The 13030-nt window shown below is 41.4% G+C and overlaps 1 protein-coding gene across 1 annotated transcript in view; it reads right to left on the bottom strand.

The window, feature by feature from the left end:
• The window catches only part of LOC149312097 (transmembrane and coiled-coil domain protein 3), a 143524-nt gene extending 141142 nt beyond the window's left edge, over positions 1 to 2382 (bottom strand). Inside the window, exon 1 of the mRNA XM_089523954.1 lies at positions 1972 to 2382. Coding sequence (XP_089380080.1) covers positions 1972 to 2199 — 228 coding nt within the window. The 5' untranslated portion in view covers positions 2200 to 2382. The remainder of the gene's footprint in view (positions 1 to 1971) is intronic.
• Positions 2383 to 13030: the final 10648 nt, after the last annotated feature.

Below are 13030 nucleotides of genomic sequence, written 5' to 3'. Positions count from 1 at the left end.
CTTTGGTGCAGCTTCTGGCCTCTTAAGATATGTGTGTCATTTAACAGCATATCTCCAAAGTGAACCGAAGCAGCTTTATTTTGGCCTGTCTGTTCAGGGCCTTAATATTGCAGAAGGGGAATTTTTTAAAAATGGAAATGGATTGTATGGGCCATTTTAGAAAAGAGCACGGCTGGGCTCCTGAACAATGCACTCCACGCTGCAACATTTTGTTTCAAATCTCGGTTTTGGATTATAAACTGAAGAGCAAATCCTTCTTCCCAAATCGAGCACAGCCAAGTTAAAAGCAAAAACAAACCCCTACTTCCCTGCACACTTTCACACAGCACACACTTTGGTGTAGTGTATGAACTAACATTACATGGTGGTAGTTTCTGATGGTGTAACAAAAATCACAGATACAAGGAAGTGCTTGCCTTTGTGTGCCACAAAACACTGTTAAGCTCAGGATAGTTCTCCTTCAAACCATCATGTCATGTAGATGTATGAAGAAGCGATTGAGGCTAACAACCCTTTCCACAAAACTATATCTGGGGTAGCTATGTTGGCTGTATAGCAAAGTCCAATAATACCAAACAAACAAAATCCACCAAACCAAAGCAACACCTTTACGGGGCCAACCAAAATGCACAATACACATGTTGCAAGAAATGTGTGAATCCTGTAGACTGAATGCTGTGGAAGTGTGATTTTTTTTTGTCTCTGTCATAGCAAAGTGTAGGACAGTCCACAGCTGGACATTTAGCAGGAGCAGTGCACTTCGCATCAATGGGAATGTGGGCATTGATTCCAGAGGGATGTGCGCTTCGCCCTGATCTAGCCTGTAGCCCTAATCACTCCAGGGCTGCATCCAACCGGGATGCCATAAGCTGGAAAAGAGCACCCTCTTCCGACTGAACCTGGCGAGAACAGTCCCCAGGCCAGATTTTGCTTTGAGCATGAAATAAATGCTCAAAACATGCAGAGGGAGCATCCCTGGGCTGGATTTTATACATCCACCATGAAAACGCTCTGGAAGGATTGAGAGAGGCAGAAAGACACACACAGAGACACAGGTCCTCCGAAGGGCCCTCACCTGGGAGACAGGTTTACCTGAGGAGCAATGGAAAGGGATCTGGCAGCCCCTTGGAGACGAACTGGGAGAAAGAAGTTGGCAGCATGCAGTTTCCTAGACCTGAGCCTGCTTCCTCAGATGCAGTCAGATGCATTCCTCATATACATTTGGTAGCAGTACATTCAGATGCATTCCCCAGATACATTTGGTCAAAATACTGTACATTCAGATGTAATTCTCTCACACATTTGGTAGAAGTACATTCAGATGCATTCCCCAGATACATCTTGTAGAGGTACATTCAGGTGCTTTCCTCAGATGGATTTGGCAGAGATACATTCAGATGCACTCCTCTCATATATATTCCTCACATAACTGGGTCGAATGTTGGTAGCCTGAGCTTTCCTAGGCTTGAGTCTACTTCCTCCCATGCATCCAGATGCATTCCTGAGATACATTTGGTGGAGAGCCATTCAGATACATTTGGTAGAAATACATTCAGATGCATTCCTCTGTTGCATTTGGTGAAGAGGTGTTCAGATGCTTTCTTCAGGTGGAGTGGAAAGCCCAGGGAGAGACCCACCAGCCTGTCCCTGGGCTTCCCACTCCCCCAAATGCACCTGAGGAAGTGGGCTCAAGCCTGCCTCCCGCTCCCAACCTCTCTCTCTCAGTGAGCCCCAAAGGCGCCCAAAGATCCCTTTCTTTCTCCCCAGGCTGCCCAGTCCCTTGAATGCCCCTCAGGGCTCCTTCCTTCCTTCCTTCCTTCCTCCAACCTGGCTGGCCTTTTCCCTCCAAGCCTCCAGTCCCAAAGGGCCCCCCTGGCTGGGGCTGGGAAGGGAAGGGAAGGGCTGGAGGGCAGCTGGGCGCAGAAGGGACCGGGATCAGGACCTCCTCCTCCTCCCCTTCCTCTTCCTTACCTTCCGCAACATGCTGCTGCTGGGCAAGGAGCGGGCAGGGCTCCTGGCGCCGGGAGGAAGGGGATGCTCTCCTCCTCCTCCTCCTCCTCCTCCTCCTTCCCTTTCCTCCTCCTTCTCTTCTTCCTCTTCCTCTTCCTCCTCCTCCTCCTCCTCCTGCTCCCTCCGGGGCCATTCAAGGCCGCCTCTCTTGCTGGGGGACTTGGCCAGCCCCAGGAGGGCACATTGCATGCCCGCGGAGGCAGCCGCTTCCAGCCCGGAGCCTGGCACCCGCAGAGGGGCTCCCCCGAGAGCCAGCCTGGCTGCAGCCAGGGACGGGGGCCAGGGAATGGCTGGAGGAGGAGGAGGGTCGCTGGGCCAGGCAGCAGGCAGCAGGCAGAGGGGGCTCAGCGCCTGGCAGCCTCCAGCAGCTGAAGCAGGGAGAGGGATGCCTCTCTCTCTCTCTCTCTCTCTCGCTCTCTCTGTCAGAGGGAAAAGGGGGTGTCTACTTCCAGCTCCCGCAGCCCTCCCCATTGCTCTTCTCCCTCACGACCGCCCAGGATCCCAGGGCTGGAAGAGACCCCCAAGGGCCATCCAGTCCAACCCCCCTTCTGCCATGCAGGAACTCCCAATCAAAGCAACAAAACAGGTAACACTAATATACATACTAGAAACAATGAAAGTATATCAGCACCTTATAGAAATGTAGAGTTAGAAGAGAGACCCCAAGGGCCATCCAGTCCAACTCCCTTTTGCCATGCAGGAACTCCCAATCAAAGCACCCCGAACAGATGGCCATCCAGCCTCTGTTTATAAAACCTCCAAAGAAGGAGAGTCCATTTTAATCAAAGCTATTTCATAGAATAGTATCATAGAGTTGGAGGAGACCCCAAGGGCCACCCAGTTCAACCCTCCATCTGCCATGCAGGAACTCCCAATCAAAGCACACACACACACACACACCCAACAAATGGCCATCCAGCCCCACTATTTAAAAACCTCTGAAGAAGGAGGAGTGTGTTCCACTGTCAAACAGCTCTTACTATCAGAACATTCCTCCTAATGTTGAGATGGAATCTCTTTTCCTATAGCTTGCATCCGTTGTTCTGGGTTCTATTCTCTGGAGCAGCAGAAAACAAGCTGATTCCCTCCTCAATATGACATCCCTTCAAATGTTTAAACAGGGCTATCACCTCTTAACCTTCTCTTCTCCAGGCTAAACATCACCAACTCCCTAATTCTCTCCTCAAAAAGTATGGTTTCCAGCCCATGCTGTTACACTCAGCAGTCTCAGACATCCACAGTTATAGCCATGAAAACAGCAGGAAAACCAATGTCACCCTAAACACAACCAGTCCCACACATCCATGCTGTAGTCAATAAATTAGAAGACAAATGTCACCCTAAATACTTTCTATTTACACTGTGTATTCCATCATGAACTCTGTTTGAAAAATCTGAAGTCCATTAAGTTACACAAAATGGATATTGAGCAATGTATGACTAAAAGTGCATGTCTGCTCAGATGTGAGTCCCCTTGAGTTCAATAGCACTTTTGACCAGGTGGGAACAGATAGCCATCCAGCCTCTGTTTAAAGACCTCCAAAGAAGGAGGCTGCACCACTTTCTGAGGCAGTGGTGTCTCTAGGGTCGGTGTGTAGTAACTCATGGTCTCTCTCTCTCTCTCTCTCTCACACACACCCATTGATCTCCTCCCACCTTCAAACTGGTGTTATTTGTAAAACAGTGTGCATTCTAGTTCTGCTTATATTAACATTTTCTATTTTGTTCTAACATTTAATTTGTTATTTGTATGTATTTTTAAAATGGACTAGTGTTTTGTTCCCATTGCTTGTCTGTTCTGAATATTATGAATGTAAATTAGATTCTTTAAATCACCACAACTATACATAAGAGCGCATTAATAGTTGAACATACAAACAGGCCTTTCAATTGCCTTTTTATCTAAATGGATGCACTCATGTACATATTTTTGTTGGTATGTGCTTTCAAGTTTACTGGCATATGGTGACTGCCTCAAAGGGTTTTCTTGGCAACATACATTCAGACTAGGTTTGTCATTCCCTTCATCTGAGGCTGAGAGAGTATAACGCCCAAGGCTACCTACCAGGTTTCCATGTACAAGTGAGGATTTGAACCCTAGCCTCCCAGAGTCCTAGCCCAACACTCAGACCATAACACCACTCTGGCTTTCATATCTATGCATATATATATTAAGCCCTGGTGGCGCAGTGGTTAAATGCCTGTACTGCAGCCATTCACTCAAAACCACAAGGTTGCGAGTTCAAGACCAGCAAAAGGGCCCAAGCTCGACTCAGGCTTGCATCCTTCTGAGGTCGCTAAAATGAGTACCCAGATTGTTGGGGGCAAATTAGCTTACTTGCTAATTAGCTTACTTGCTGTTCACCGCTATGATCTTTGGAATAGCGGTATATAAATAAAACAAATTATTATTATTAATAATAAATAAATAAAAATATGAATGGGAAGCTTTCAATGTGGTGATCTATTACTGAACTTTGACTTTCAGATAAGGAGGACTACACATATAAAAATAAAGTATTATCAGGGACAACCCAAGCCATTTTGTTTCCAATAGCAAAAGGCAAGAAGGCACATTTCCTCTCTCCTCACTTCCATGTCCAAAAGCCAATCAGACAAATATTGCTGTATATTGTATTTTCTTTGTTGTTACCTGTCTTGATCCTCAGTCGGAAGAGGTGGGATATAAATAAATATTTATTATTATCATCATCATTATTATAAGTGAGTTTTACGATAATACTATTTGCAAGACAAGATCCTCTGCTGCCCTGCCCCAAGGGACACCCAAGTAAATTAGGGGGCACTCTCTCCATTCTGTGCTCTTCATTATTTGCTGCTGGAGAAATAGTGAAATTTAATATACAGATTAGCACAGTGACTATTCGCAAGAGTAGTCCAAAAGGTACCACCTAAAGGCATATTCTCAGCCTAGCCTACCTCACAGATTTCTTGTGAGGAGGACAGGTGGGAAAAGACTATACATGTCACCTTGAATTATTTGGAGCATTAGTATATTAGCAGAACAAATAAACAGTTGTCTGAACAGTGCAACAAGGTGCTGTCTTTACCTAAGGGAGGGCCATTTGGCCCTCACATGGCACAAAGCTTGCCATAATCTTCCAACCACAAAAACTAGCATTTCTCTTGGAAAGAGTCCAAAGGGTTTAATAGCAGCAACACTAAAATGCTTATGGTTTGCTGGTACTGTTTGTCTAGCTTAATAGGTATCAGCCGAACCCCTGTCTTCCTAATTTGGATGGTCAGTATGTGTTCCAGTATTCCCTCTTTGTTTTATACTCAGAATTGGTCTGACCGGAGCAAAAGAGGGCTTTGTTGCCATAGCAATTTTTTTCTTTTTTCTTTTCTTTGCATTGCCGCTTTGAGGAAATGATTAGAAGAGTATCTGATGCTCTAGTGTTTCTCTACTTAAAAGTAATATGAATCTTATTTGGAGGCAACATAATGACAAATATCCATAGTGTCAGTGCTGTTACAAGGAAGCATGTGATATTTATTCCAATGTCCTTCAAAAGAGAGACAATATGCTAAAAAATACTGATGGCCTGATCCTGTGCATAGCTGTTCTATAAAGTAAATGCTACTCTGTTTGTGGGTCCTATCCCAGCAAAGCATGCAGTTGGTTGTAGTTTTTAAAATGTATGATACATTTATAATTTACTTTTATTTCATGGTTAAGTATCTTGTGAACCTTCTGAGGATGTTGGATACCACCTCCAATAAACTCCAGTCCCCAGGTATCAGGGGAGTTGTAACAGCTTTCAAAGAGACCTTAAGCCCTATACGTTTGGAGCCTACAGTATTGTATCTCCTGCCTGACTTTTAAGATCTTCAGGTGATGGCTTTCTCTTGGTCCCACCACCATCACAGACACATTTGATGAGTATCCGGAGAAGAGTTTTCTCAGTGTTGAACAGCTCTTACAGTCCAGAGGTTCTTCCTAATGTTTCAAAGGAATGCCTAACAATGTAATTTGTTGTTTGTAATTTTAATTAATTAGTTCAGATTCTAGATTCCAGAGCAGCAGAAAACAAGCTTGCTCCATCTTCTAAATATAAGATATTTAAAAATAGATATATCACCTCTTAGTCTTCCTGTCTCCAAGCTAAACATACCCAGTTCCCTAAGGGTGCATCTACACTGTAGAAATAATGCAGTTTGACACCACCTTATGTGCTTTAGCTCTATCCTGTAGAATCCTGGGATCTGTAGTTTTACAAGGTCTTTACTAGTGCCTCACAAAAGTACAAATCCCAGGATTCTCTAGGATGGAGCCAGTAATTTATATACAATATTTAAAACACCATATTTTCTCCTCTCAGGTTAATCCATACCCTTACCAATCAAAACTCACACTGCTTTCTCTTATTCCAATCCTAGTCTAACTGAACCCCCCCAAAAACATTTCTCAAGATGCACTCTTCATAAAAACCCTTGTCTAATTCCACATCCTATTCAAACTGAAATCTAAACTTTCATTCACCGACCGTCTCATGCATTCCTCAAACATTCCTCCAGTCTACGTTCACTTCAACAGTCCACTCTCTCCCTGCTACTTACTTTTTCTTCTCTTATACAAGCTATCAAGCATCATTTTGAAATTCAAACTCATGACATAAAGGGACTTATTTTGTGGAATGAAATTAAGGATTGTAGGAGCTTTTTGTTCAGATCTTTTCTTCATTAAAATCATATGTGAAACCATCACCATCAAGCTGACATGTTTTCTTCATACTGTGCACCTGTGGAAACACACATCGATCTGAAAGTCAAATATTGCTCCATTTGCTTACACAGTTCCTCTCTGGCAAGTTCACTCTTTATGTTTATTCCTGAGGGAACATGAGAGCCATGTCCTAAAGCATTTTGAAAAGTCTTGAGGAGATTAAATAATTTATTGAGAAAAAATGAGCTTCCATTGGTCTCCAACATATAGGTCAGAACTCACAGAGAAGGAATGACAGGAGCAACACCACCAGTTTTTGTGGTGCTTGTTTTTATGCAAGAACAGGATAAATGCAGAGGTTAGAAAAAGCGTGAGGAAATTCAAAAGAGACTAGATTCTATTATCTTTGATAATAGTTTAAAAGACAATAAACTATGTTAGATTTTTTCAGAGAGTAGAATGGCAGTGGTTTTAATATTGGCCTAGGAATTTTTGTACACTGTACAGTAAAACCTCTTTGATTCTACTTTAATTGCCATGGCAGGCAATGGTATTTTGGGATGTACAGTTTAGGGTAAGGTACTTAGAATTCTCAGCCAGAGATGTCTAGTGCCTCACCAAACTACAAATCCTAAGATTCCGTAGGATACATCCATGACAGTCAAAGTAGTATCATTGAACTATAATTGTGTGCCATGAAAAGTTTACAGGACTCTGGGAGATCAGGGTCTGAATCCCTAGTCAGCCACGAAAACAGATGGGGTAACCTTGGGCAAGTTTTCTCAGCTTTGGAGGAAAGCAAGAGCAAATGTCCTTTGAATAAATCTTTCCACAAAACCCTTAGAATAGGGTCACCATAACTCAGAATCAACCTGAAGACAAATAACAATAACAATAGCTTTTTCACCTGTACTCAAAACAAGCAACACCTGTGGGAGGAATTGAAATTAAAAATTACAGTAGATGCTCTCCTCTGCCTCTGAAATATATACTGGAAAGGTACTTCATATAGGAAGCAAGTAGTCTTTTTTGTTAGCGAAAAAATGTGTGGATGCAACAAAAAATTGATGTAGGTGTTAAGCAGCAGCGTAGTATTAAATATGAGTCCTGAAAAGACTATTGCTCTAGAATTTCTTTCCCATGATCATAAGGGGGAAATCTATATTAGGTATAAAAGGAACAAAACAAAGCATTGAAAAGACATTAGTCATTTTGGCTAAGGCTGTATTGTACAAACCTTAAAGCTATACTGGTTTTCATAGGAGGAAGCACTTTTTTTTAAAGAGACAAGACAAGCATGGCAGTTGCAAACACTTTGAAGTCACCAAACTCTTTAACGGGCATAAAGAGGGTTGCAGGGGCAACTGAGGTAGTTTATATATTGGAAACCACAGATCAAGATTAACAGAATTCAGGGTTTGGTACATTACTGTTAAAAAGTGACAGCTATTTTTCAAAGTTCCAAAAGAACAGTTACTGTCATAGTCATAAAATTTTAAATTTATAATTTTGCTATGTTTCAACCCCCCCCCCCCCATGAATGCTGCAAGAATGGGGCTCATACAGTAAAGTACCCAGTATTGGTAAGTAGCTACTAACTATGAATGGAGGCAGAAACATTCTATGACGCAGAGGATGTGGCTTGAGGTCACACTTTGTGCACTGAACCTTTACTTTCAAGCCAGTGAATCTAGTTGAGACATTTCTACCATTGGTTGCTTCCATCTCTGTGAGAGGGCATATCAACACCCACATAGGGGGAAAATGAGAGGAGGCAGTGCAGGGAAGATCCAAGTTCCTTTTGTCATGACCACAAGACATCATCTAACTCAATACATAGGAAAGATATGCACATAAAATGACTAAAAATGGCATTATGAATAATTTTAGCTATCAGACCAGCAAATTTAAAAAATACCTTGGCCAATATAGCCTCAGATTCCTGAGGGGCAACCCTTTTAGGTTATCTCTCACTCACACACACACACACACAATGCCTGGGGAGAGCTTAAAAACTAAAATACATCAGCATATGCTTTTGTAGGCCACAACTTACTTTGTATGATGCCTGAAGTGTTATTTTCCGTTGGCAGACATAGTAATATATATATTACACATAGGCACAGACAGGAGGAGGAGGTGTTACAAAGAGAAGCTAGAAGACCCAACAGTATGCAAGAGGTGGGTGCAAGACATGCTTTTGGAAAACATAAATAAAAATGAGATCCAGTCCCCTTGGTAAATGCTCCAACTATGTGCAATCTACATCTATAGCAGCTAATTGCTAGTTGGCAAAGCAAGACAAGCATTACACATGAGCACCTGAGGAAGAACAATGACATTCTCTCTCATGAATTAGCTTTTCCCAGACAAAGCTGAGCACAAATCTGAGATAGTCAAGCCCAGAAATGAATTAGCAGCTTCATAGTTAACTGTCCTTCTGAACCTTTTTATTGAAGTATAGCAACTTTTGAGACTGTTACGAGATATTCAGGAAAAAATAATTTCTCCTTCCAAATAGTGTTTGGTTTCAATAGACAAGCTACAGGCTTTTGCACGAACCAGTACAAAAAGTAGCCATAACACTGTTGGAAAAATTGCAAAAGGTTATGGAAAACAATTTGGTGTTTTGTGTATTCCCCATTACTTTAAACTAATTGTCTGAAAGGAAATTGCTGTAGCATAGCAACTGTGATGTTAGTAAGCAGTGCTGTGGTATCATTAGCTGTGATACTACTCTTTGTGTCTTTTCGTCCTTACATGTTAACAATACAGAAGTTGCTTGCAATTTCCAAATACAAAAAAAAAATCATCAGTGTATTAATAGTGCTTATTCACCACAAGGGGGTAACTACACAAGAGCTGATTCTTCACCATCTGAAAATAATTACAATAGGAAACACACGAGAGCTGTATTTAATGAAAGTGTTTGTGTATCTCTGAAGAAGGATCATGAGGATTTCAATGAAGAGAAAATTGCTCCAGTAGGAGGTGGAAGAAATTGTTCCACTCCACTCTTTTCATGCTTTCAGCTGCAGCCTCAGCATTAGGAAGAGAGAAGGAGCACCTGTGGCCTTCCAGATGCTATCAGACTGCAGCTCCCATGAGTCCCGGCCAGAAAGGCCAAAGATGGGAATGAAGGGAGTTGAAATCTTGCAACATCTGGAAGTATGCATATGTTCTATCTCCAAGGTAAAACCCAGCTTAATGTTTATTCTCTTAAAGAGCTTTTCCAATATAGAATTTGAGAGGGCGATCATTTTGAACATGTCTTCCCTAGGTTCTGCATTATCCTTAGTAATACAAGCCAGATAGATTTTCTTCAATGAATACATCATTATTGATTTAGGAATTTAGCTAAAACAAAATGTTTTTTCCAGTAAAAAAAAATGGTGCCAAATAAAGCTGAGTCAGACAGGACTGTCCATGGAGGGGATTTGGGGTTGTCTTGAAAAGCCTGCAAAAATCAATTTAATCTTTCTGCCAAGCCCACTGTCCCTGTTAAACAGGTTGAAATGTACATGAGTGGGCAACTGTTTAAAGTTTACAAATAAATTGTTATTAATTTTTAGTTTCTCAGGAACCATGACTTGCAGGGTCCCAAATTTTGGGGCAGGCAGGTTAAAAAGTAGAATATCATCATTCATTTATTTTCTTAATACTTTGTTGCCATGCTGCCTTCATTTCTATCTAAAATTGAGATTCAAAGAATAGTTACCCAGGAACCTCCATACATTCTTGTAGTAGCCGAGGGTATAAGAGGGTTTCATCCCATGCAACATACCACATTTCTGTTCAGTGCACTCTGTTCTGCTGGAAAATATTCTGCATATCTAGAGTTTAGAAAAGCATTTTAGGGACTACCAGAACTCTTAACCCATGGCCTGCTATACATGCTGCTGAAAAGTCTGGCAAACATCACTTCATATACTTTTAGTTCCATCATTCTTTCTCATCTGGTTGAAGTTCTGAGGACATTACACAGAAAATGAATGCAGTGTACTGCAATAACATCCATGATTCTGAGTCTAATTTGCATTGCATGCTCATCTTTAAAAAAAGCTACATGTTGGACTACTTGAATCTGCCATGCATGGTTACTGCAGCATTCTCAGGAGTTTTTCACATGGGATGGATCTCGTGCAGAAACTTAATTTAAAGTGGGGAAACCCTTGCAAAAGTGGGTTGTTTTTCAGATGATGTTCAGGGATAATCCGAACAGAAATTAGAAATAACCCACAAAAGTGGGTAGTTTTTCAGATGATGTTTGTGTCAATGAGAAATAACGCAACATTAATCCAAATGCAAAGTCAACAAAACAGATCCTAATCCTCGAGAAGGTACATAGAGAGAGAGCCATTTCCTCAAGTATCAAGCTGTTTAGAGCTTTAAATGTCATCACAAGCACCTTGCCATTTTAGCTGTGTATTTTCCTGTGGTTTGTCCTGAAGTCTTAGAAGCAAAGACAGAGTATACCATAGATTGAAGAAAATTAAAAGAAGTAACAGCACCAGCAATCTTGCTGGGCTAAACAGATCTCCTTGACGAGACACTGCTTGGAAACCTTTTGAGTGCCTTCCTGCTATAGTGACAGCTCTGACTTTGGGCTCCTTGCCGATAAAAGGGGTGAGTACATAGATGTTGGAAAAATTTAGGTGAACTGAAAAACAGGGGCAAAAAATTGCATATAAATAAGATATTTGCACACAGTTTTTATATATGATGCTGTTACTCTCTCATGCACACTTTCTGTTGAGTTTCTGTTACCTCTGAGTGTCTGGCTCATCTGTTTAACAGGCCCCTTGGGCAAACAGTAATGCACAATGTTTTGTACCTGGTTTGTACTGCTTAATTATACAGTGAAATTAAATTCATGCTGTGTGCAGTAAATAATGGAACATTTGGATAGAAGTAAAATAAACCACTGTTGAGCAGCAGAGTGTCAGTTCAGAATATGGTTGCCAGGTCAGGAGCATCCCAAGCCCTAGGAATGGTTCCTAGTGATGCCTAATAGAGGGAGGAGAGGAGAAACAAGTCAGGTGGAGAGTCTGTGGCAGCCATTCCAAGGGCAACAACAACACGGTAATAAGTATGTGTATGAACATGTTAGTACACACACACGCACGCACGCACACTTTAAAAGACATTGCTCTTGCCGTGAGATTCCTTCCCATAGTTCAGTCACACTATGTAAGGGCCTATAAAAGGGCAGGGCTAAATCTTATTGGAAATCTTAAATCTTAAATACCCCCTTTGCCACTTACATCTTACTTTCAAAGATGACCAATGAATCACTTGCCCAGTGAACTGATACAGTGTTGCATCTCACTGCAACATAAAAGCATCTCAAGATGTGGCCACTTGTCATGAGTAGTCATACTGCATAGAAAGGATAGCAAAAGGCTTATGGTCAATTCACACGACAGAACACATCAGTGTGAATTGGAGACTCAAGAAAGAAATGCTGAAGTTTTGAGTGCTCATTAGATGATTCACCAGGCTTAGTGGAATGAAATTAAAAGCCTTCTAAATGTCTTTGTAAGTCGATGTGCCCCCTTTTAATAAGCTTCACCAGCACTCTATATTCATATCTTTCACCTATTGTTATACCCAAGGATATTTATGGAATATAACATTTCAAAGATGTGAAGACTATGATGCAGAAAGCAATTCATACCTAATATTGTAAAAACTGTATTGTGAGGAGCAGCGCGGTGTAGTGCTTTGGATGGACTAAGACTCTGGAGACCAATATTTGAATCCCCGCTAGGCCATGGAAACCCACTGGGCACATCACACTCTCTCAGCCTCGGAGGAAAGCAAAGGCAAACCCCCATGATAGGCTCACTTTATTGAATCTTTGTTACCATCAGTCAAAAACTACGTGAAGGTATACAACATTTTAAATATTACAATTATAAAATCTAGGAAGTTGTAACCCATTTTATTTTTTTCCTTTTGAAAAAACAACACGTTTATTATCTGTCTATAAGGCACTTTTATATCATTTTTCTTACTTTAGAGATACCCTACTGGTTAAGTCAGAGAAATGCAAACCAAGACTGCACTGCTTCAAACTGTCCCTAGCTGTGCATGCACTAGGGATCCCCATTCAAGTCATTATTCTCCCGGCTCTACATGTAATATAGAGATAATATTGCCCTACTTTCTACAGCTGTTGCACAGATGACTGAGATTGTATACAACACATGAAATGTACTATATAAGTAGAATATACTAGCTTTTTAAATTATATACAACACATGAAATGTACTATATAAGCAGAATATACTAGCTTTTTAAATTTTTGCCCTGGGGACAGTTATGAAGATT

The sequence above is a fragment of the Sceloporus occidentalis genome, unplaced genomic scaffold (genome assembly GCF_023333645.1).
Source record: "Sceloporus occidentalis isolate IW3139 unplaced genomic scaffold, rSceOcc1.0.p SCAF_5, whole genome shotgun sequence".
Taxonomy (NCBI): Eukaryota; Metazoa; Chordata; class Lepidosauria; order Squamata; family Phrynosomatidae; genus Sceloporus; species Sceloporus occidentalis.
The sequence above is the reverse complement of the archived record's forward strand: the minus strand, read 5'-3'. Positions and strand labels throughout refer to the sequence as shown.